Genomic DNA, 25,605 nt, shown 5'->3' with positions numbered 1-25,605 from the left:
GACGTCTGTTATGGCGGAAAGACTTGGATGGCCATCAGTATTTTACTTTACTGGTATGTAAATAAATATATGAATTGCCAATGGTGTTATGCATAGGTTGTTACCTCATTTCGATATAGCCATCGTAATGACTATAATTCAATGGTGTATTATGTATGTTCTGTCATTACTCATTAATAGCTTAATGCCTGTAATGTGACATTGAAAACACCATATAAAGTCTAACTGAGGTATCACCATTGAATCACATACCAACACTATAATATGTATTTACCATAGTTAGATCTACATGTATGTCATTACTTTACATGTACAGGTTCACTTGGATTAGTATGGACAATCGTGTGGTTGTTCACTGGATATGACTCGCCTGATAAACATCCAAGTATCCAAGTAATAAGGAAAAAACAATATATCATAAAATGTATTGAACCAAGTGCTGTAAATAAGGTGTGCTACTATTTCTGTTCCAGTTTATTTTTTTTATGAAATATTGTTCTGTTTGAAAGATTTGGTGACAAATAAATTGGATTTACACAACCCATTAGTGCAGTTGTGAGTGTGAATGTTGATCTGGCTGAGATGGGCGCAGTGCTTGGAACGACAGGGAATAAACAGTGGGCTCAATATATCGTAATTTACCTAGATAAACAATACTTTTTTTATTATACACTCAAATCTGTGCAACACTCAAAGTTGTCTATGTATGTTCGTAATACTACAATGTGGCCATGCTGGATTGAATGGAAACGCAAAGACTAACAACACACAAACAAAGAATAACCCAAAACCAACATAATCGCACTTTTCTGATAATATTAATAGTTGCTCTACAAAAATCACTTGTTAATATACATTCATCTTGTACTGCTTCGTAAGTCTCACTTTTGTTTTCTATCCCATGTATGGTTCATCTGAAGAATTTATTTATTTAGGGGTAGGTGTGTCAGAAATACTGGATCTGCCAGTGTTCTATGCTTGTCTGGAATTGTAGTTTCTAAAAGTGTTCAACAATCATTGCAAAACATTAATGTTGTCAGTTTTATTCAAAATCTAACTGCCTGTGGATCGCTTTATCTATTTATTCAATTGTGTTGGTCAGTTTATTACTGGTGATCTGAATGTAATCAGATTGCATTATTGTTTTCATTCATTTGTTTTTGTGTACTTTTACTTGTAAATATCTTTATGTGACTTATATTATAACGATATATGTTCTATTTTCCCACAAAACAAATGTCATCGTATGATTTGTCATCCAGCACAAACATATTCCATGACGAAATATAAGTACATCAATTCCAGTATGGGGGTTAATAGTTGGCCTATTCTGTGCAAACTATGGGATGTATACTGGAACTGCAACTTTACCCTTGTATATGGAGCATATTTGTAGTTTTGATATCAGTTCAGTAAGTTATTTATTTATTTATTCTTCAACCTCACACAACAGTGCATCTGTGCATTGATAACAATTGTATTTTTGTGAAGACATTTGATGTTGTGGGTGCATTAACAAAAGTTTCATTGCTCATTTTCATCCATTTTTCAGAATGGCATTTTATCAGCCGTTCCTCAATTGCTTGGAGCAATATCAGTGGTAGTGTTTTGGTGGTTAACAGTCGTGGTGATTAGAAATGGTATCGCAACAACGTTAACTGCGAGGAGGATATTGTGCACGATCGGTGAGTTTGATGACGAGAAATTTCATTCAGTACATCGTGTGAGATTAGTGTGCGATATATAAAGTGTTGACAAATAATCTAATTATTATAATCTTTCGAAATCATATCCCAAAATAAAGAATGCAAGATAATGGGAGTAATGTTCATTAAATTACTATGTAGATTAATGTTACACAATAAAACTCGTCGTCGTTTTTTGATTGTCTTATCACGGGGAAAATTCTCTCTCTACGGGGTTCTCCACACGTGCCAGGGGGGAATCTCGTCTCGTCTCTCTATCGCGTCCCCTTGAGGTGCGGGATCGGGGAAGTCACTTATACTTTACAGTCAAATAAGACACACACGACGAAATACGGTCCAACTCTCGTCTTAGTCGGTCAATCGAGCACTCTATAAGACACAGCGCCCTGGGGAAAAATCCCCAAGACTATCGCAAGGCTGAACCAAGACTCTTTTAGACTGCGTCAACACTCGCCCCAAGGCTCTCCAGGACTCACTCTCGACTGCGTATTCGTCAAGACCAACTCAAACTCTCTTTATTCATTTTCAAAACTCTAACCAATTACAATACAGAAAAAAACTCTAGGGCGTAACCTTCAATCATAAAGCCAATCACACTAAGCACTGAATACGTCATATCTTTTGATTAATCGTTCACTACATTAATAACTATGAATATAAACTGTCAGAATGAGTAGTCTAAATAGCGGCGGTTATCTGGTAATTAGTTCCAAATCACTGAGCCAAGTTCCGTCCAAAACTTCAAATAGGCCTGAACGATGACAGACATAACACAGCAATTCGCTAATAATCAGCTAATTAAGTCGGTCAACAGATACACAAAACAAATTCATGACAGTCTTTCAGCATATTTATTGCCACCTATTTTTCTTATTGGCACTGGTCTCGTCACATGTGGATACGAAGGTTTAGCTGTAACCCTCATCAGTCTAAATACAATGTTTGCCGCTGCTGGTGTTGTAGGGATTGAAGTTAACTTTGTTGAAATAGCACCTAGATTCGGAGGTATTCTTTATGCCATCGCAAACACTGTAGGTTAAATATCCGGATTTGCTGGACCGTATACCCTTAGTTTGCTGATCAATGACGAGGTCAGTATATTCCCGACACACTAGACTGTTTGAACAATTAGAACAATCATTACAATTTAGAAAATTATTACTTATTATCTACGGCCACGTTTTATAAAAATAAATGAATATTATAATTTTAAATTTGGAACGAAAAACCCTAAATTCAATAGAACTTTATCTTTTATGTATATAATAATATAGTGTAGTTTATTTAACAACTATTTGCTATCATTATTACTTTTCGAATAAGACAATTCATAAAATTATTTCCTATACTAAAAGCACATACACGTGTCCCTATATTACAGAAACCGTGATTGAATCAGGTCTATTCATTTCATTACATAGAACACACATGAACGTTGGCTGATTGTATTTGGTATCGGCGCTGCCATTTACGTCATTGCTGGAGTTGTTGTGTTATCGACATTGCAAGTGGAAGAACAAGAATGGGCTAAATGTGAGCGAAAACATGAAAGGACGGACGAAAGGAATAGCTTATCGTCTCCATTATAGTTATACGTATCATAAACAATGTCATTGTAACTTTTTGTCCTGTTTCAGTTATCGACGGTACTGAGTTGCAACAATTATATTATGATTCGCATTAGAGTCATGTGGTGCGAAAACTGTCAACGGAAACGCCATACTAATTATTGTATTTCTTGAATATAACGGACTACTTGAGAAACAACCTTGGTAATATTGATAACTAGCTGACCCTTGCCTCTGTACCATAGGCGGCTTTGATTCGAGTGTGTATAAATACAATTATGGTATGATATAAATTGATAAACTAGTTTGATTATTCAGCTTGGCAATTGTTGTATGAATAAATAAATGGCCATTACCACATTCTTGTTTGTGTATAACGGTCAGAATATATTTCATAATACAAATAATCATAATTGCCTGTGGTATTTCATTGATTCACATAATCACACCAGAGTATTTTGATGAAGTTTATTAGCATGTCAACAATATGTAACATGTATTAAGCATTGAGTTGTGTTAAAATCAATATCCACATAGATATTCTAAAGTGAAACCTAATCACAGTTTATGGTTTATTATGACTACTTAAGAAAAGTTGTTTAATAGTATGTGTCATGGTCATAACCTGGATTTCTTCGTGTATGTCACGGATAAAGAACTGTCCAGCTAGGGGCAACTGGAAAAGAAAAAAATAGCAATTAGATAGATATTCAGTGAATTAATCCAATATGACACAATGGTTAGTACATTGTTGTTATTATGAGATATCATCGCTATGTGTTTGTTGTTTCTGTCAATTACACGCCGTAGTTCTGTGACGTGCATACAAGTATTGCTTTATGCTAAAACATGTCGAGTGTGAACAAATTTATGAAGACGGGGAATTCTTCGTGTTATATTTGATTGTCTTCATATCATTATACTGGTATTTTAATTTATAACTTCCTGTTTCCCTTAACACCATAAATGTTTCTTAATTACACATAAAAATAATTATTATCTCTAACAATTAGTAATTATGTTCCAGGTTACTTTCCTAGCATGATAACTGAAATAAATCAGGTCAAACTAGAAATAATATACGAAGTATTACAGTCAACAAAAAGTGTAAAATCCTACCTGCCAGGTATCTGCCAACTATTACTGAAAACCTCAGAGTCAAATGTCCTTTGCCCATCTGGTGTTATAAAGTCGTTCTTTGGATTGTCATCAGCATTTCCTAGAAGTCCGCATACATGCCCATGTAGGTTGTTGTCATTTAATGTAATAGACATCCGATGTCCACGTCTCTTCCAATTAAGAGTGAATCCAAGTTGGTTCAGATAGACTGTGATTGTACCTTTTTCCTTTTTTATATGGCCGATATTATTATCAATTATTGCCAACGAGTTGTTCATCGGTTTCCCTCCAATCTATACGAATACAATCACTCACGAGTTTATTAAATAATAATTGACATTATAACATGGTTAGTCTGAATTTGGTCATGTAATTGGCTGTAGTATACTGGAATCCCTGTGATTCTGCGCGAATCTGAATAACTACTTCATCATACAGGCAAGAATTGTGATCCTTGTCACGTAGCATTTGTTTACAATTATAGTTGAAGGAATTTGTGCAAGAAATGCATTGTATTGTCTACATAAATATCAACATGTATGCACACTATATAGAAGAATCATTGTTCAACTTACTAGTATAGAGTCGTCTTCATTGATTCTGATCAGTTCCTTCTCATTTGAGGTTACGTTAAATGCAACCATAAATGTTGGAGGTTCATACGGGTGGTCTTTTCCTCTGAAATCAGCAGTGACTTCAAAGTCAGGGTAAATGGTTTCATCGCAACTTTTGACCAAGGTGTAAGAACAGTAACCATTGGAATTGAACTTGTAACCGTCAAAGGTCGTCATATGTGGCTCGTGTTGTCCACCACCACCTTGTGTGAAAAATCAATTAATAATGCAAGTTATGGAGATGGATGTGGTTGCCATGCTAGTAAGAAAAAATGGCCATAGCATAGGCAGTAAAAACATTTGAGCAATTTCCACAGTTAGGGTATGTAATAAGTTAAATTATTTTAATAATAGGAAGCTTTATCTTCACTTGAAGCTCATCGACTATTAATGATTTACAACAAAAGGTGTGGATAAAACCATGAATAAAGCTACCAATTGGATGTCAGCATTATATATCACATCTCAGAAAGCCCTAGATCGTCACTAAACGCAGCCTAATACAACTCCCCGCTATCACCTTACCTTACCTTAAAACATAGCATACTATGTTCCTTGATTATTTGTTTTTAAATTCTCGGACGTTCACGAAGAGCATCAACACATATTGCAATATTAAAAGTGGGATTAACCTGATGTTTGTGTTATGAAGAAGTGGTAAATATAGGGGGGGGGGGAAACAAGTTGATTCCATGTATTACATTATACAAATTGACGAAGCATTGAGTGATATTCTTGTTTCAAATGAACCATTTTATCTCTCTGTGATCTTATTTTTCATCAAAAATACCTCTTTGTAATAATAGCATGTCCGGTAGTGCAAATAAAATGATGATATGACATGATGGAAAAGTAAGAGCCATTCAAATGCAAATAATTGAAACAAGAGTTGATCAAATATATGGTTTATGTATGTATTCCATAACACAAAGACTATGGTCACATATGCAGTTGATTTTGCTCCTTTTACAGTCCATTAAATGATTGCCTATTTGTCGACGATTTTGACAGTGAATTAATAAATATTACCTTATTAAGCCGTACTATTAAAATTTAATAACGATTTAAATATTCAACTACGAGTTTTAAATACAAAAAAAACATACTGGTAATCAAATTAATTTACCTTAGAACAACAAAAATGGTAGTGTTTCAATTACGAGTTAATACATACTAAGATGTATTGATCATTACTACTATTAATAAAAAGCATATATTCCATAATAAAATAGTGAACGAAAAAATAAACTATTGATAAGCATGATATTCGAGTAAATATCAAAATTCACTACCACTCTGCATAGCCTCGTAATCAATGTGTATTCATTTGCCAAATATGCAAATTATATACAATTGGTTAACAATAAATCTATCTATTATTATATGATACCAGTATATTGATGGTGTTAATCCATTGATTTGATTGGTCCAAACACAAAATTTGCATATGCAATCCATGGTATATTGGTTGATAATGCACGGCTAAACCAAGTGGCCCTGGAACATGAATTGACTACAGATTTAATACGGAAATACATAAAACCGGTATTATTTGATTTTTAAGGAAATATAGTCGTTGAATTTTGGAAGAATATTGAAAAAAATACTGAATTAAAAACATCTGAAAAGTTATATAACTATAATATTGCTTTTTGTTATTGGTGGGGTCCAAGTTGTGAGCGTCGGTCGTTGGGTGATTGTCGTTCGCCACACAAACCTAAAACCACCGTCCCTCAACACCGTGAGGTGCCTACACGAACGCCAGAACGCTGTGTTCTCAGTGTTGTTACTTTGGGATGGATTGCGAACTTCCAACAAAGAAAACATGATCTTTAAGTACAGGATGTAATTGAAGGATTTAATGACATAAAAATGCAAAAAACTATGAGTCACAGGCAAAAATGTATGCCACCAATAACAACCAGTGTCCGGTAGCGGTAGCGGCAGCTGACAAAATTGCAGTGCACCCGGGTAATTGCCATCTGTTTCAAAAAACACGGGACAACGCAGGATTCGACGACGATGTATGGTATTGAAATTCTCCACTATGGGTAAATAAATTACAGAGGTGATTGTTGTGTCTGAGCATTAATAGTATAAACATATACCGTACTTTGCATGGCCATATTCCCGCCATCAGTTGGGTTGCTTAGCAACAGATGGAATTCTGGGACAGGGCTGCCATCTTTGGGAGTTCTGTGAGTTATTACACACAAGTAAACCTTGCTTGTATACCGAACCTGTTGTCTGCGTGTTTATTGGGCCCGACACCACATTTTGGCGACGAGGATGGCTGAATTTCATCTCCCACCACCAACACCTTTCTTAGCTAGTCCAGGTGAACCAGCGATTTCATGGCTGAGGTGGTATTCCGGGTTTAAAACTTATATGACTGCCACCAATCTAGACAGTGATGACGTTGCTGACGGCAGAAAACGTGCAGTACTACTACATTGTTTAGGGATCGAGGGACAGCGAATCTTCCAGTCTCTTGGTGATTGCCCTACGTATAAGGATGTTGTGGATAAACTCGAGTCGCACTTTAGTCCTCGAAAATCCGTTATCCTGGAAAGGCATCGATTTCGTCAGCGCGGACAGCGTCCTGGTGAGTCAATATCGAGTTATGTTGCTACTTTGAACGAACATGCTGCCAAATGTAATTTTGGTACACTCACAGATGAAATGATCAGAGATCAGCTGATTGAGAAAACGCATACTCCACGTATTAGAGAAAGATTACTAATGGAGCCAGACACGTTAACTTTGCATAAAGCCACAACTTTAGCTGAACAAATTGAAAATGCTTTATCTGATTCACATGTGATTGCGTCTGACACGATGTCACTCGAACCAAACCCAGTAAAAGTAAAACTGGAAGAAAAACCCAAAATACAAGGTATCAACAAGAGACAGTACAACAGAAATCGTACTCAAAACTACCGTAATAGAAATCGGGCCACACAAAATAAACTTTCAGGTTGTCGCAACTGTGGTTCCAATAACCATGATACACGTCACTCAGACTGCCCAGTCAACAGACAAGAGTGCAGAAACTGTCATAAAATTGGTCACTTTGCACGAATGTGTAGAAGCTCTGCAACTACAAAGGTTAAACATGTGGATACACCCAATAAGGACTCAGACATTGAACAAGTGTTAATATATACTGTTTCTGAAGTTAACGCAATTGACAATAGTTTCAAAACTTGTGCTGTGACAATAAATGGGATTAGACTCAACCTAGTACTAGACCTTGGTGCTAAGGTTTCCATCTTGAATGAGGAATTGTACAAACAACACTTCAAAGCTATACCACTGCTACCAACTAGACAAATGTTAACCAGCTACAATGGAGGTAACATTCCGGTTATTGGTGTAGTACGTCTTCCAGTGCAGTATGATGAACAGACTGTGCAGAACTTTAAGTTTTATGTCACAAAAAATGGTAGTAATCTCATGGGAATTGATTTATTCAACCAACTTGGATTTCAGATAAGTAGACATGGTACAATTGTCAACTCAGTGGATGCTGTTGACAACTTTCCTGAATTATTTTCTGGATTTGGGAAAATTACTACTTTTGCGCACCGACCACGGGTTGATCCAAGCATTTCCCCAGTGTCACAGAAACTTCGACGATTACCGCTAACAGTACGCGAGGAAGTTTCAAAGGAATTGAGTCGTCTTGAGAATTTGGACATTTTTGAACGCATTGATAATTCTCCGTGGATTTCAAATTTAGTCGTTGCACGAAGAAAGACAGGTGATATTAGACTTTGTGTAGACTTGCGAGATGTAAACAAAGCAATTATACCTGATAAGTATCCCCTACCTGACCTTGGTGAACTCACCTCCGAATTTCATGGATCCAGAGTATTCACGAAATTGGATTTGCGTCGCAGCTACCTACAAGTACCACTTGCGGAAGACAGTCGAAACCTCACAGCATTCATAACACATGAGGGCGTCTTCCAGTATAAGCGCATGCCATATGGACTTTCATCAGCACCAAGCGCCTTCCAAAAGATACTTGCTTCTGTTCTTAGCGACTGTGAGGGAGCTGTACACCTGATTGACGATGTTGCAATCCATGGTGCAAACCAAGCAGAACATGACCAGCGTCTTAACACAGTGCTAAACAAACTGAGAAAGTACAATTTAACACTCAATAGAGATAAGTGTGAGTTTTCGAAACATGAGATTGATTTTGTTGGCTACAGAGTATCCGCGTCTGGTGTGTTACCATTACAGTCCAATACGAAAGCAATTATGGATCTCCCCGAGCCTGCCAATGTCAAGGAATTGCAATCATTTCTTGGTACGACAAACTTCTATTTAAAGTTTGTACCATATTACGCAGACATAGCTGAACCCCTACGTAAACTGTTACGAAAAGATGAGCCATGGGAGTGGACTAAGGATCAGCAGTGCGCATTCGACAAACTCAAGAACCAGATTTCGACACCACCGATTCTCGCACACTTCAACCCTGATGCTAAAACATATGTTACTACAGATGCTTCGGGATATGCAATCGGAGCAGTTTTGTCGCAAATAGTTAATGATGAAGAGAAGCCAGTTGCATTCACTTCTCGGACATTGTCTCCAACCGAGCGTAAATACTCAACAAGCGAACGTGAAGCTTTAGCGTGTGTGTATGCTTCAGAACATTGGCATATTGTACTCTACGGTAGGAAATATACACTACGCACTGACCATGAAGCGCTCAAATCAATTCTGTCAACAGTAGGCTCCGGTCATAAACCACTACGTATCTATAGATGGACTGATCGTCTTTTGCAGTACAACTTTGATGTCGAGCACATGCAAGGTAGTAAGAACTTTGTCGCAGATATGCTAAGTCGTCTTGTACACACTACGGACAACACAGAAACTGAAAACGACATTCTTGAAATTAACTTAGATGGGTTAGTCACAGCTAGCGAACTCCAAACACAGTCTCGTGATGATACGCTGCTTCAACGAGTTGCCACATATGTTCAAAATGGTTGGCCAAAAAGTGTGCCACCAAATCTCAAAGTATTCGCTAACCTCCGCGATGAGCTTACAGTATGGAATGAATACTCTATTGCCCGTAGTTCACGTGCAGTTATTCCTGAAGCCCTGCAGGAACGAGTCCTACGAATGGCCCATGACGGACATCCAGGTATAGTTCGTATGAAACAGCGATGTCGTGAAACAGTATGGTGGCCAGGTATGGACTCTCAGATCGAAGATTACGTCCGCAATTGTGAGCCTTGCGCTAACAGTGGCAAGTCAGCTAGACCAAAACAACCACCACTTCAACCAACGCCATGGCCGACAGAACCATAGAACTCTATACAAATGGACATATTTGGTGAGATAGCCATAGCACCACATAGTCAACGTTTCTTAGTTGTAGTACACGACCTACATTCCAAATGGCCTGAAGTGGCAACAACAGGAATGGTCACATCTACAGCAGTTATTAAGATTCTTGAAGAACTTTTCACTCGATGGGGATTTCCAGAAGTCATCACTACTGACAACGGACCTCAGTTTACCTCAGACGAGTTTGAAAATTATCTACAATCACATGGTATCAAACATAATCTAACATCATTATATAACCCCAAAGCAACGGTGGGGTGGAACGATTCAATAAATGCCTGAAAGAGGGTTTGAAAACGAACTTGTCGGAGGGAAAGACATTCGCAGATTCAGTTCGTACAATACTACAGAACTATAGAGCTACACCACATGCTCTTACTCAAAAGTCACCTTCACAACTTATGCTCAATCGTCAAATGCGTCTACCACTTGATAAACTAAAACCACCTACTACCAGCGTCGGTAATGCACAAATAGACATTCCAGCTATGAAGTCAGAAATAGAACAACGTCAAACCAGAATCAAGTCTTACACAGATCAACGACAGCACGCTAGATCCAGCAATCTGAATGTAGGAGATTGGTGAGAGTTAAACGTCCAAATTGCAGCCACAAGCTCTCCCCTACATTTTCTGAGCCGCATCGCATTGTTAAGAAGCTTGGTAAGTCTTCGTTTAGACTTGACGACGGTACAGCATGGAGTGCCAGAAGATGTGTACATTCGCATAGACATGATTCATCTGTACTCCCACCTGAACTCCCTAACGAACACTTAATGATAAACCAAGAACATCATCCAGTAGTTACAAATGCTAATAGCTTACCTACACGCGAAAGTCGTCCAGTACGAATAACACGTATGCCAGCATATTTGAGAGACTATGTACTTTCATAAGCATAAGAACTGTATCTATAGAACATTAGTTTGTTAATGCAGTTAAAAGGATTTAAACTGTTGCATGGTTGAGATTTTAAACTCTTATCGAACTTTAATATCGTTCTTTCATTCATTGTATGTTTATACTTAGGATTATGCATCCTTTCCGTGAGGGGGAATTATGTTGTGTCTGAGCATTAATAGTATAAACATATACCGTACTTTGCATGGCCATATTCCCGCCATCAGTTGGGTTGCTTAGCAACAGATGGAATTCTGGGACAGGGCTGCCATCTTTGGGAGTTCTGTGAGTTATTACACACAAGTAAACCTTGCTTGTATACCGAACCTGTTGTCTGCGTGTTTATTGGGCCCGACACCACAATGATGAAGGTAATTTCGAAAGCTACAGATTTGTGCCGAGTGTACACCAACCACTGTATTAGAGCGACGGCGTGCAAAGTCTTTCGGCCGGGGTTGAGACAAGGCATATCATGTACGTGTCACAAAAACGATGCGAAAATCCGATCTTACACCATAAAACTTACCCCAGAACAACGACAAAACTTGTCAGTCATACTGTCACAAAACTTTGGTTATACCAAAGGTATCCAGGTCAGATGTTGGAACTGAGGTCGCTGTGCCGGTCGCCGTACATGATACACCCCGTCCCGCCGCGTCTCAAATTTCGGTCGAACCAAGTACCGCTGAACGTCAAATATCCACAGTTACAAGTAGTATGATGAGTCACAAAACCGGTTTATTTCACAACTGTACTTTCAATGGGCAAATTACAGTCCAAATTGTACAAAAACCGGAATGAAAACGTGGAAAATCCGTTGTTTAAATGATCCAAACTGTACACGACCCTGTATTTCAAATCGCGTTGTGCGTCAGTAAAAGGTCAGAAAGGTCATCCTTTGTTATGCTTTTGTATGCATTCAGCGTACAACTACATACTATTCTTATAAATATTCATGTTCAAGGGCCATAATCATGATCTTTTAGTAGATGAAAGTAAACTCTTTTTTTACAAGTTTTATCGAATTGTCAATATACTGGTATAATATAATAGCAATAACCCCCGCCGAAGTTGGGTATACCACTTGATATTGCACAATTCACTCCATATATGCACTCGCTACAAGCTAAGCCACAATTACTGCTTACTAAGTTTTATTCAAGAATGTAGTTTTTTTCGGGGAATAAAATTCACATTACTCATTTTCATGGAATAGTTGATTTAAAGGAAATATATACTATGAAGGCTCACAATTCAGAATAATTGAAAAGTGATGTTACGTTAGGTAGCACCTTCATGAGGTTATGTGACTGCTGAGTAAATAAATCCTTTATTGGAGATTCAAATGAGTACTGGGAGAAAATTGGAAGGAGTACTACATTTGTTGAAAATGTAAAATAAAACATGAGAAACAAAACAACAAATTTTTCTTTCCTTTAAGTGTATTTTTTTTTATTTTCACCAGAAGGTTATGCTGTTCAAATAGTGAAATATTTAAAATGCTTAAATTAAACAAAAATTGCTGACCAGGTATTGTTCACATATACCATATCTACAATTTCTGAAGAAGACAAATACAGCCTGCTGGGGGTTGTACTCATTTGCTGTCAGAATTAAAACCAAGATATATACTAATTAGAAAATCAATATATGAATTATGAAATGTTCTGTGACCAGTATTTTGACATTCAGTAAAATGTAGATAATTGGCAGGCATCAAAAGTTCAAATACTACCTTAGGCTGAACATCAAAGGATCGATCCCTATCCTGACCTTAGTTAGTGTGCCACAGACTTAATGGGAAGGCCAATTCCACTGGCCGTGATTCATTCACTAACGAATGCGACTTTGGGAGAACCTTGGTTAAGGTCCGCAGGAGCTTATGTTCGACCGGGCCTGGTTGACGCCAGGATAGCGCATTAAAATTGCCATTTGATAGGGAGATGGCCACACAGCCCTGTCATATAGTCCATAACAGAAAATGCACTAGCAATAGCAATTCGCACTTACAAAAAAATGTTTCATAGTGATATATTATATATTTAAATTACAAATTTAGTCATCACAGCAATGTAATACATGCATAAAAAAACACTTATCCTTTACGGGAATTTATATATTTCATAACGATTAATTCATGACTCTACGTTATTTTTCTCTCTCTCACATATGTTTTCACTAAACTGGGTAAACATATATTTTAAAACATATTATGAAAATGCATACTCACATTTTGGAAGTGCAAATCGAAAACCACGACCATTAACTTTGTTTTCTACAGAATTATCCAAAGTATCCGGAACAGTGTAAACCACAGTAGTTCCGTAATCCTGAATTTCAGTTGCCACCTTTGTACTTGTAGTTACATCGACAAAATTAAATCTGACGGAGCCAGTTGAACTTGACGGATCAATTGTAACTTCGAGAAAATTGGTAGCACAGTCTTTCCAGACAAATGTGAAAACTGGGTCTGTTAGAATAAAATTGGGTAAAACATTTAATTTGAGGATGTGTATGAATCACCTACTCTACAAAAACATCATCCACACACAACAAACATTATAATACATGAACAGCGTGTGTATAATAGTTTTACTATTAAGAATGAGTGTTGACATTGAGATGGTGCACACGTCAATGGCGCAATATAGGCGCAACGATTTCATGGAGTTGACCGAATCTACCACAGCGACAGTTAAATAATTAGTTATTTTTTTTCAATAGACATGCAATGTACTGAATGAAAGAAACGAGCAGTGAATTTAAAGCACTTAAGAATTGACAAGTTTTTTATTCTGAATGTCTCAAGATCAAACACGTAGAAGCACTATTAATACAACAATAGTTTGTAGTATTTGCTTCCAAAAAAATGAATTGTGGAATGAAATTTAACTGGTCTGTCATAACTCTTTCGTCACTGAAATTACCCTAAAACACTTAGTTTACATGATCAGCTATAAACCAACGAAGTATGTGAATACCGCGAGTGTTACAATAATTTCAGCTACTGCAATCTGATTGGACAGTACGTTGGAAACAAGATATCAAATGCAAAACACACTACGGGTATGTTCGGATTAGTTCGACGCTAGTTCAAATTGTAGTTAATAGATGGACGAAACAAAACGAATTCAAACCAGATTTACCTATGCAAACGTGACTCAAATAAAATGTATGACTGTATCAAACATAGAGGAGTTCTCAACTCAACATGTTCAAACTCTTTTCATAATCGCATCTCATGTTCTATGAATTTGGCAGTATACGATCAGATCAGTAAAGATAAGAACTTCAAACTATTGTTGATGTGAAAAAATTATACGGGCTTTGGCTTTTCTGAAATATAACTTCGTCCAAAATACCAAACTTAATCAAACCGTTTTGTTGATTTCAAGTAACCTCAAAGCAGAATTCAAAGCAGTGCATCTATAAGAATCATATCTTCAAAAATAGACACAATAATATTATGACTGCGTGCCGGCGATCCCAGCTTTCTGCATGAAACCGGACACACAATGATCATGCGAAATGGACAGCAAGTATTAAAATATTAGCCCGATAGCAGAGGTATGCATCAACTATGTTCCAATAAACATACGTCATATGAGTATCATAGATAACGCGAAAAGAAGGAAATAAAAAACGTTCATTCTTGAAAACTGTAAGCGAACATTGTCAGTAAATTGAACGTGATTTACCGAGAGATAATACGAGTTCTTATCATGGAAGAATATAGGACGTACAACACATCTACTACATGTAACGTTATACCGAAAAGTCGCATGCCGATTAAAACTGATAATATTACCTGCTGCATAACCCACACTGACAACGCAGAAAATAGTTAGTATGGAACCAATGTGCATCATTTTCCAGCACTTCTTAGTTTCAAAAGTGGTAATGTGGCACATGTGCTCCGTACAGTCTATTTGAACAATTCGATGATTCCATTATTGTCGTAGATAGGGGGTACAGGTTACTCATACTTCCATTACCTACTCTATAATAAAGCTTTGTCATGACAATTCCTTAAGCAAATGAGGAATACGAAAAAGAAGATGATTAAAAACAGAAATGAGCTGGCGGTGGAATACGTTAAGATGAATTATAATGGTGAGGTAGAACAGACACAGAACAGATCTTCCTGGAACAAATTGTTATGATTGGGAAATCATTTTGCTCCTCTGAATGAATTAGTCAATTAAGGGGCGACATGTGATCAATGTATAGTTCAAGTGCGATAAGGAATTCTCCTGTCGTGTACTAAACACATAACTAATAAAGGAAAATTTATATTTAAAGAACGCAGAGAATACGATCGTTTATTTTTTGTGTAAACATTTGATTAAGGGATTAGGTTAAGAAAGTATCCGTCAATCTCAAAATAATATCTATTCTGCGAAAATGGAGTACATTTTTTGTTACCGAAAACTAGCAAAACTGGACAATCTCATCTACTTATTTGGACTTATATATAAGTATACAATGCATGGTTATATTTTTTTTAAGTTTAGAGCTCTAGCAATTTTGTGTAAATACATCGATACAGCATACAGTAGTACTAGTACTATAGTGTATTTGGAACGCAATCTTAGCTCCAAGCTAATACATTCGGTGAGTAACAACGTTAATAAGGTAGGTAAGTAGTGCACATTTTACCAACTCATGTAATATGAACTAAGAATTTGTTGCTTTTGTCTGTGCTCTCATCACGCATACCGTAACTATGGAATAATAGTTTGTTTAATTATTAAACACAGTCACGTACGCATACCGTAACTATGGAATAATAGTTTGTTTAATTATTAAACACAGTCACGTACGCATACGCAACGTGTATATCTTTCCGGATGTGTTACTACAGGCGTGCGATAATCCGATTAATGAGGCAAAGGTTAATCTGGCGATTACAATCAGCTGTAGTGAAAGTGTATTGAAATTCCACGCAGATGTGACAATGTGGCCGTGGGCTAAAATAAAACTGTCATTAATTATTATACAATCAACTTTTTCTGCGTTTCCATATTCCACCTACAATATTAGTTGAAAATTTACACCGAAGCGATAATGTTATGTTCTACGTAAGCGAAGTTTGTGTCCAAAATGTACTGTGATTGTTTTGGTCGAGGCATTTCGTATTACACATCCACAAAACAGAAATACAGTAATTGCCACTAGAACACATGATTCTGTCGTCTATCGAATACTGAATACATTAAGTCAATTTACATTCCACCGCATGAATTTTAGACATCACATATAGCTAACGAATGCTTTGAATTTGTTATGTTTACCTAATTGTAGAGTTATTATTGAACATCTCTAACAACGTTTGCATTCCATACATTTTTCTTGATGCAACACAGAGTTGCTTACGCACATTGTGATTACACAACAATCAGAATCAAACACTCACTATAATGTGATATAACATAAGTTAGTTATTATTTCATACGTTAACGGGAATTTGGCTTCTGATTTTACCTGATATCAGTTCCAAGATTAATATCACTTGCAGGTGATACGCAGAAATGTTTGCACTATGCCTCTGTTTTGTCAAACCCTTGTCATTTACTTAACAAACTACCGCAATAACAGGGTATAACAGCATGTCTATCCTTCGTATATTATGACTAATTTTAGACGCTAGATTTTTAAACAAATGTGTATGTAAGGTTTGTTGTTATTAGAAACGGCTAGCCCATCTCAGGGAAATATTTAAACAAGAAAAAAAATTACATTTACTTGGCGGCGGAAAAAATAACATGAAGTGTTGAAGCAAGCATGTGCGGAATTAGTATAACGAATATTAAAATATTGCCTCCTTATTGCCTTGAACAGTCACGCGCGAAAAACATGTTAATCTGGCTGCATGTGTAACTGTCGATAACTGCTCAATTACTGAATTAAATTACTGTTAATGATCAGCTGCAATGAAATGTTTGTCAATTCAACTGTACACACACACACACACACACACACACACACACACACACACACACACACACACACACACACACACACACACACACACACACACACACACACACAATGTTTCACAGTTTCAAGTAAGTCTGCAATTAAATATAATGTAACTTTAATTTGTATTCTACATAATTATACATTCTGGTTTTAGGTAAACTGAAACACTAAATGTCAATGTTTGGATAATTCAATGACTAATCCAATAACATGTTAATAAAGAAGAACTATGTTGGTACATACGTGAATACAATATAAATATTGAATATTTATTATCGGATCAATCATTAACCTGTAGAGATGCAGGTTCGTGGGCACTCAGAGTGATTTTTTTTTTTTTTTTTTTTGCTTTTTCTTACCCAGACAGTCTTGGCTAGACATTGTTAAAAATTCGGAGCATTGCCAATGTTGGAACATACTCAAAAATTAATTTAAAAATATAGGGAACCGAGGCACGCGTATGTGATTAAAAGTCCCGAAAGTTTGTTTGCGTTGCTCTTTGATTGACAAGTCACTGTTGATGTTATATGCAAATGATTGCTGGCCTCAGTTTTGGGTAGCGGTGTGCGACTTCCTGTCCTGGCTCTCTGTTTACTTACCCCAAGCGATCAACTACAGTAGCAAACTACAAAAACAGGCAAGACGTAGACGCTTCCAGCATGCGAGTTGAATGAAACAAAACATACAGTTGTAAATAATAAGTAAACTTTTCACCCTTAAATAAATTGATTTTTCATTTATTTTCATGTAAGAGGTAGCGTCGATAGGGCGATTTAATTTTAGCGCAAAACAAGGCCACAATTTCTTTTGTTTTCTTGGTGCATAGATTTCAAGCTTTTTCGCATTGTGGGCGAAACTAAAAACAATTTCCACACATTTTTACTCCAACGGCATTTTAACACTGAAGTAAACATTTTTCGTTTCGCTGTAACGATTATCGTGCTGATAGAATTGTGAGGCAATTGACAAACAACACTGCTGTTGCTGCCATCGATAACTAACTTTTCAGTGCCAAAATACACAAACATAAGATGCTCGGTTAATTAAAAATAAAAAAAAAATACCCTAGAAATTACCGAAAAATCGGCAATGAGATGCTGTTTTTAAACACCGCGGAAAAATCATGCACTCTGCGATGCCATCTTGGTTACCTTAATCGGAAACCCCTTGTCAGCTAGTATGCACCGGTAGCGATGTCGCAAACTACGTTGTATGGCCGTGATCGGCGACCTCTGGTACTAAGGAACTCTATGAATGAGGTATTTCCAGGAGTCATGGTTCGTTTAATTTGCATCGACCTGTCTCGTCTGTAGTTGAATGAAACCTGCCTCGATTTACAATAGTTCCCCTTCCAATGTGACTTCATTTCGAATTTGTTTCACCGGCGTTTGGGAGATTGAGTAGTAAAAACTGCGAATAGCCGTTATGTAGTAAAATATTATGGCCCATTTCAACCCGGTCGTCTAATTTCGCACGGTCCACGGAAACTGCGTCATACAAAGTATTTTTTAAAGGTTTGAGGAAAGGTAAATTTACACTCAACCCATCCAATGGCGACCGCTATGTTTATATAACTGTATGAATATCTAATCGGCTTTACGTAATCCATTGTGTCACTCCGTAAGTGGAATTGATAACACGACGCCATGACAGTTTTCATGCAAGGTTGAGACTTCGCGGACGATTTTTCGTCCGTTTCCCCCGAATTGTAAATATTTTTATTTTATTTTTTTTACCTGACGATTTGACATCAGCAAATTTCGGTGTATGGTGTATTTCCAGGAGTTTCTGTTACACATATGAAGCGAATGATTCGTTTTAAAACTTTTTTTACAAAATGGCGATTATCTCAGTTTCATTTTTTACTCAAAATTTCAACTTTAAAACTATTTAACTTCTAGACGGTTCGTTTGTTTTCAATGAAATTTTCAGGGGCCGTTATTCAGGTCCATCCTAAGTAAATGGCTTCGTATGGTTTCACTGTCTTCACTGGAACGGAAACAATAGAGCTGCCAATTAGCGGCTCTGTTAACTGTGAACGATTTATAAAATGTGAATGTTTCAAAGAGCACTGTGTAAAAACTTTTCAATGGAAACACTAATAAATAAGCCATTATGTTCCTAGTAAACAGAAGTTTTAAATAAGTGTTTTTAAATCAAAATCAGGGTATGCATTCAAAAGTTAAAAAGTTTTAAGTGCACTTTCACCTAAAATGCATGATTTTAACCCAAAATCAACACCACTTAATATGGTATCATCGTACATTATTGTAAACCAAAAAACTCAAAGGTTTAAATAAAACTCTTTCAAATGATATATAACTTGATGGGTAAAAAGTATATTTTACTCGTGTAATTACAGTAATTAGAGCCAATTAGAAATATAGTCTCCCTACCTGCATCTCTACCTTAACGCTCTAAGCAATTAAAAAATTTAGCATAGTTTCCGCTATAATCATTAACAACATTTATTCAACACCAGAAGACGATAATACCGAAATCTACTGCTCGGCGTAGAAGGCGCTATTGCCTTTTGAAAATAAAATTGGCGTTAACTATTTTTCTTTTTTAGACACGTTCCAAATAAAAAAAATGCTCAAGTCAACAATCTTCGAAGGCGATCATCAAATAGTTTGAGCGAAGTCTATCACTGACGTCATCAATGGTGTAATGTTATGTTTAATAATAGGTCTGTACAGTGACACAATGTCGATTGTCGTTTACCTAATAAATCATTTGTAAGTTTCCTGGTCACAGTGAATTTTAGCTGTTGACGTCATCATGATACGGACATTTCCGCCATCTTTGACTCTCGTTTTATTGTGATTTGTAAACAAGGTATGTGGGCACTTATTTCGATTTTCTGTGGTACAAACTGTTTCCCATATACAAGAATGACAATATACCATTGATTGCTACTTGAATACAGGAGCGATATTTGCTTCGGCGACCTCGATTGTATGAAAAGTGTCAGGCCTAAAACTAGCACCGACCCTTTTCTCACCTGCCATATTACTCTACTTGCCATTCGCCCTCAAATTTGGTTAACGTTGATTCTATTGTTTGAACTGCCAATAACATGTCTCGTTTTATTTTGTCACACTGACATTCGAACCCACTATAATCTATAATCACTGTACCTGTTATAAAGTTTGAACTTGCGTTTGAATTTATTTCAGTGTATTGTACCAAAAGAAGTTATAAGTGAAGAAAATCTCCCGTCCTTTCGATGTCTGCTGTCATCGAAGAAACAAATTGTCAGAAATGTCTTGTATAACGTGGGGCTTTAAAAAAGTTCAAATAGTATTTAGGATGTGTCGATAATGCTGAGTTCCGTCACGCAATAGTATTTGGAATTGTGTAGATGACGTAACTTCTCGTGCAATGTCCTTTCCTTGTCACGAGTGTATAAATAAACACTTTTACATTTCTTGAACTGTTGGCGTTAGCTGATAGAGTGTGACGGGATTATATGGATAGATATTTACTGTATATTGAAATATAAATAAAAGAAACACCTGCTGCTGTTCGAAGTTATGAGAGACTTCCTGTCTTCGATATGTTATGCACATGAATTTGGTAAATTTGTGACAGTTCAGTTATTTTATAACTGATATGACAATCGCAATGGATTTCTCGCGTATGTGCAGCCCCGGGTTTATCACGTCGCCTGTATATTTAGCCGTATATTGACGGGAGTTGGGATGGTTTCATCATAAGATTCTACCGTACATTGAATACACCCGCAAGTCTAATACAGTAAAGGGCATAACGTGTAGTTGTTATAAACATTTTACAAATGTGCATTTTAAAAGTCAAAATTGATGTTCAAATTGACCAATACAGGACATCGACGTTAGTTCCAATTATTATCACCATTATCCAATCAAGTAGCGCCTCATTTTGAATATGTGGGCGATCGCAGGTACTATGTCGAGTAAACAATATGTTATTTTTTGTGCAAGATTACTCGTAATAAATGCTATAATAGCAAATGAATATTATTTCAATAAAGCAATTAGTATCATTATATGCGTATCCCCTGCCATCGACGAGGGTGTGATTTAGAAACGAGCTAAGTGGGTTCAAAACGTTAGGAATAAACGCAATTATTTAATCAAAACCAACATGGTATCAAACCACCAACATATAAGCTGACCAACAACAACCACATTTAATTTTGACTTAGTGTGCGATGTACACACATTTATAGTGCAATCAGACAAGCTAAACAACCAGGATCAGCGAATTACCGTGCAATCAACATTCAATGTAGAACTGTGGCGTACATCGCTACACGATTACTTTTATATCATAATCGTAGACTTTCTACAATTTTGATGGCCAAACAACTATGCCGACAACGTGCTACCCCATACAGTTGAGCATAGTCACAATTCTGCAGTCAATTGCACGTCTCATACCAATTCATATATTGTAAAGGAAACCAAGCTTGAAGCACTCGCATATTCATTTACATACAATCCACTATGGCAATACTATTGGCATTCTCTCACTATCATTCACTATCATCTGTACCCAAGATAGGGTTGACAGAAAGATGAATGAATGAGAATTTTCTTGGCGGTTCATATAAACTTTTGTACCCATCAATTGGCAATCTGAGCCAATATGATCAAGGTTGTTTATTGTTCAAAGCTGACATACGTCGCTGCTACAGATCGACGCCCACAGCTATCATCTGTTAGGTTTGGCATGAATGGGGATTACAGTTTTTAGATAACTAATTCACAATTCGGTCTTTGGTCGGGTACCGTGGTATGTCAAACAACAAAAACGATACCAGGCCACCAACTACCTTGATGATTTTGCAGGGAGAATAGGCTCCAGGATATACACAGAAAGCATGTGCCTCGCTTAGATATCATTATTAAGTACATCTTTGAATTGTCAAATGAAAAAAAATGATGCCCACCAACCACCAGTCTTGCGTCTTTGAATTTGACACAATGAAGATGCAAGTTAGTAACCCAGAGAAGAAACTCAATAAGGCAGAAAAATTATTAACATAATTTTCACACAGAACAAAATGCATCAAACGAGAGCTTCAATCACTCATTGACAAGCTGGCATTTATAGAGACTGCATATGTTCCAAATCCGTTGTTCCAAATTGGCAAAAAGCACCATCAGAAAAAAGCTAGTGCCTACTTTCGTATCATTGTGGGACGCATTCGTGCATTGTTACAATGGTGTCAATACATATCCAGAAACAATGTTTTCATCACCAGATATGCGATTAGCAACAGATGTACGCCTTATTGGTTGCGGTGATTAAATTGAATTTTTTTAACCAGTGTTCAACTCGTACACATTAAACACTTTACACATATACACAAAACATACATACACAACAAATTATTTTACATTATTTTGGCAATTATTTCACCTGGGTGCTGTAGTGTATATTGTTTCAGTCAGTAAATTTGTTACCAGCATTGAGAAAAAAAGTGGCTAATTTATGAAACTCAGTTTCTTGTTAGAAAGTGTCCCCATGTTTTTAGTTTGGGTTGCATAATTCCCATCATGCTTTGCAGTCCGCCATCTTTAAATTGGCTACATTCTTGAAACAAGCATCGTGTGGGAGATAGCTGTAGGACCATAGATATGCTTGTGTCAATCTGATGGTATAATAAACGTACATGATTTTTGTAAGACATTGTTGGCATAGCAGCCATAGATTACCCTTCACAACAGCAACAATTTAGACTCAATTATTCAAAATAAAGCCCATTCTTGGACGGTCCACTAAGACACGGCCAGTCGCCATCTTACTCGCACTAGACGAGATCATACAAATATCATGTACATTTATTATAATCGACACAAGCAGAGCTATCGACTATTAATTTAATTCGAAGTAGTGGGCAACACATTTTCCTCATTAACATTTTCTAATTTTACCATCTGCTGATACTGATACACACCAGTCTCACGATTTCACTGCTTTCAGGCCACCCTTTGCAACAAATCCCAAGTTGCAACGCTATCGTAGATTGACTAATCGCACTGAAAAACACTTGATCGGTGTATAATCAATACTAGTCTACGACGATTACATTGCCATGGAAAAATTACTACAAATAAAAATACTGAGGTACAGAGGAAACTGGACAGTGAAATAGATAGCTGTTACATGTGAGGTAGAATTATGTATTGGAGCAAATGTCCACAGGCCGCGGTGGATGCATATCCAATTCAGCAGTATGTATGTAGGTAAAATGTATCCACCCACAAATTTAGAATAACATAAATTCTACATAGCCAAATAATAAAGCATCTCTGTCGTGTTGTGGAAATGTAATAACTTAATAATGTAAGATTTTAGTACATAAGTAAGGTATGTATATTTAACAGCGCCGCCACCGACGAACAGCGATTGTGCCTCCTCTTCACGGTCGACACGTGCTCCGCATAAACAATGTATGACAGAACACGTCGCGTACCAGACTTCTTGTATGCAAACAGTCGAAGCAACCAACCAAATCTGTATTATTTTATTTGACGGTTTAAGAAAAATACAAAAGTAAACAAAATATTGAATGTACATTATACGAAAATCTATGCTTGTTCGAGCCTAAGTGTTCACATCCTAACGTAGCCGGCGCAAATATTGATCATCGAGAGGTCGAAACACGGGGTTTATGTTGTAATATTTGCCAGTTTATTAAAATATGTTGAAAAGTTAGAAAGAGCAATGGAGCTTGTTTGTGAGACAAGTGAAACTGTGTCAAACACATAGCGAACAGAGTTCATTCTTCAAAGCAAAAATGACCTTCAACCAAGTCCAGGAAGAAAAAATCGTTTGTTACCGATGCACCAGCGAAGACCATTTTGCAAGAAATGGATAAATCAATGTGTATACCTAAGTTGGAACATTTTTGTGGCACGGAGCATCAAACTAATATTACTTCACTAATATATATTCACAGTCAAGAAGAAATGATCAAGAGAAAGTATATTATGTTGACAGTGACCATGAACATGGGTTCACAATTAATCCATGGAGTAATTTCCCAAATGGTAATATGATTAATCTGCAAACAAGTGGTGAAGTGATTTCCAGTATGCTAATATACTCATGTGCGGCATTTGTGAAATTCATTGAAATGTCGATGAATGAAGTGCTATCTGAGTGGATTCAAAGTAATTGTATTCTTGTGTTACGTGATGTATTAGGATGATTTCTAGTTGTAGCACTCATAGGTAATTATAGTAACTGAATGTTATGTAATTAAGTATGATCATATGTCTTTCTACTGCAAAGAAACTTACTGTATTGAAAGTAGTGCTTTATATAAATGCAATTTGTGCATCGTATATCAGAGATACGCAGTGGTTTAGGAAAGATAGAAATTAATCAAGCTAAGATATATATTTATCTGCAATCTGTCGACCAGAATTGCCACTGAAGAAGCGATACAGTACAATATAAATCTCTCTACTGTCAGTAAATTAGATTTGAAATGGGGATTTCATTAAATTCAGTTGAGCAAAAAATCAAGAAATATAAAGACGCACAACAGATTTTACTGTTATAAGCGACTATTGTTCGGTATCAGTTCAGCTCCTGGGTTGTACAACAATATTATACAACAAGTAATAACTGGCTGTGCTGGTGTCCACTATAGTGTTGATGACATGATAGTGCACAACAGAAATAGTAAAGAGCATGATGCAAGGTAAGTCACAATTTTAGAAGAAAAATCTTTACTTTTAATACAAATGTGTGTATGTTATGGATTACCTCACTTGCTAGAATATAATATTCATGATCAATAAATGTATCGACCCAACTATAGCAAATGTAAAGGCAGTTATTGAAGGCAGAGAACCAAGCGCTTCTGCAGGAGTTAGAACTTTTCTTGGTCGTGGTTAACTTCTCGCCAATATATATCTAACATCTATTTTTTTTGAAAACTTGCATGAGACGGTAATACGTTTATATGTGAGGCAGAACAGAAACAAACCTTTAGTCGACTAAAACAGGCTCTAGAGCTAACGCATCTCATCACGTAAGCTTTATAGCAGTTCACAGTAGAATATATCCGTGCTCATTGAATGTTGCAAATTCGTTACCTCGTCATCTAGAAGTGAATACATTAGATTTGGTGCATAACATGCCGCACCAGCCAGAGCATTAGCAATACATGAAGTGGGACAAGCATCGTCCAAAGATTAATAGTTACCTGTATTAAAAAAAGTATATTGTAAACAATTCCCTGCGAACTTCACTTTGTGTAGTGGGAGAAATCATACAGAGTCACTAGAATAATACAATCTTAGAGCATCTATGTTCAGTCTCGATTATGAAAGTTGTCAAA

The 25,605-nt window shown here is 36.6% G+C and overlaps 1 protein-coding gene across 1 annotated transcript; it reads right to left on the bottom strand.

Moving 5' to 3' along the window:
- Positions 1 to 3,728: 3,728 nt before the first annotated feature.
- LOC102804729 (von Willebrand factor-like) lies at positions 3,729 to 15,177 on the bottom strand. Its single transcript, XM_006824941.3, has 5 exons — positions 15,088 to 15,177; positions 13,510 to 13,749; positions 4,969 to 5,210; positions 4,394 to 4,686; positions 3,729 to 3,950 (listed from the first exon to the last, which is right to left on the bottom strand). The coding sequence occupies exons 1-5, from the start codon at positions 15,146 to 15,148 to the stop codon at positions 3,941 to 3,943; spliced, it is 846 nt and encodes a 281-aa protein (XP_006825004.2). The 5' UTR covers positions 15,149 to 15,177; the 3' UTR covers positions 3,729 to 3,940.
- Positions 15,178 to 25,605: the final 10,428 nt, after the last annotated feature.

This window comes from Saccoglossus kowalevskii, chromosome 4, assembly GCF_978046115.1.
Source record: "Saccoglossus kowalevskii chromosome 4, keSacKowa6.1, whole genome shotgun sequence".
Lineage (NCBI taxonomy): Eukaryota > Metazoa > Hemichordata > Enteropneusta > Harrimaniidae > Saccoglossus > Saccoglossus kowalevskii.
This window is presented reverse-complemented; position numbering and strand designations above follow the sequence as displayed.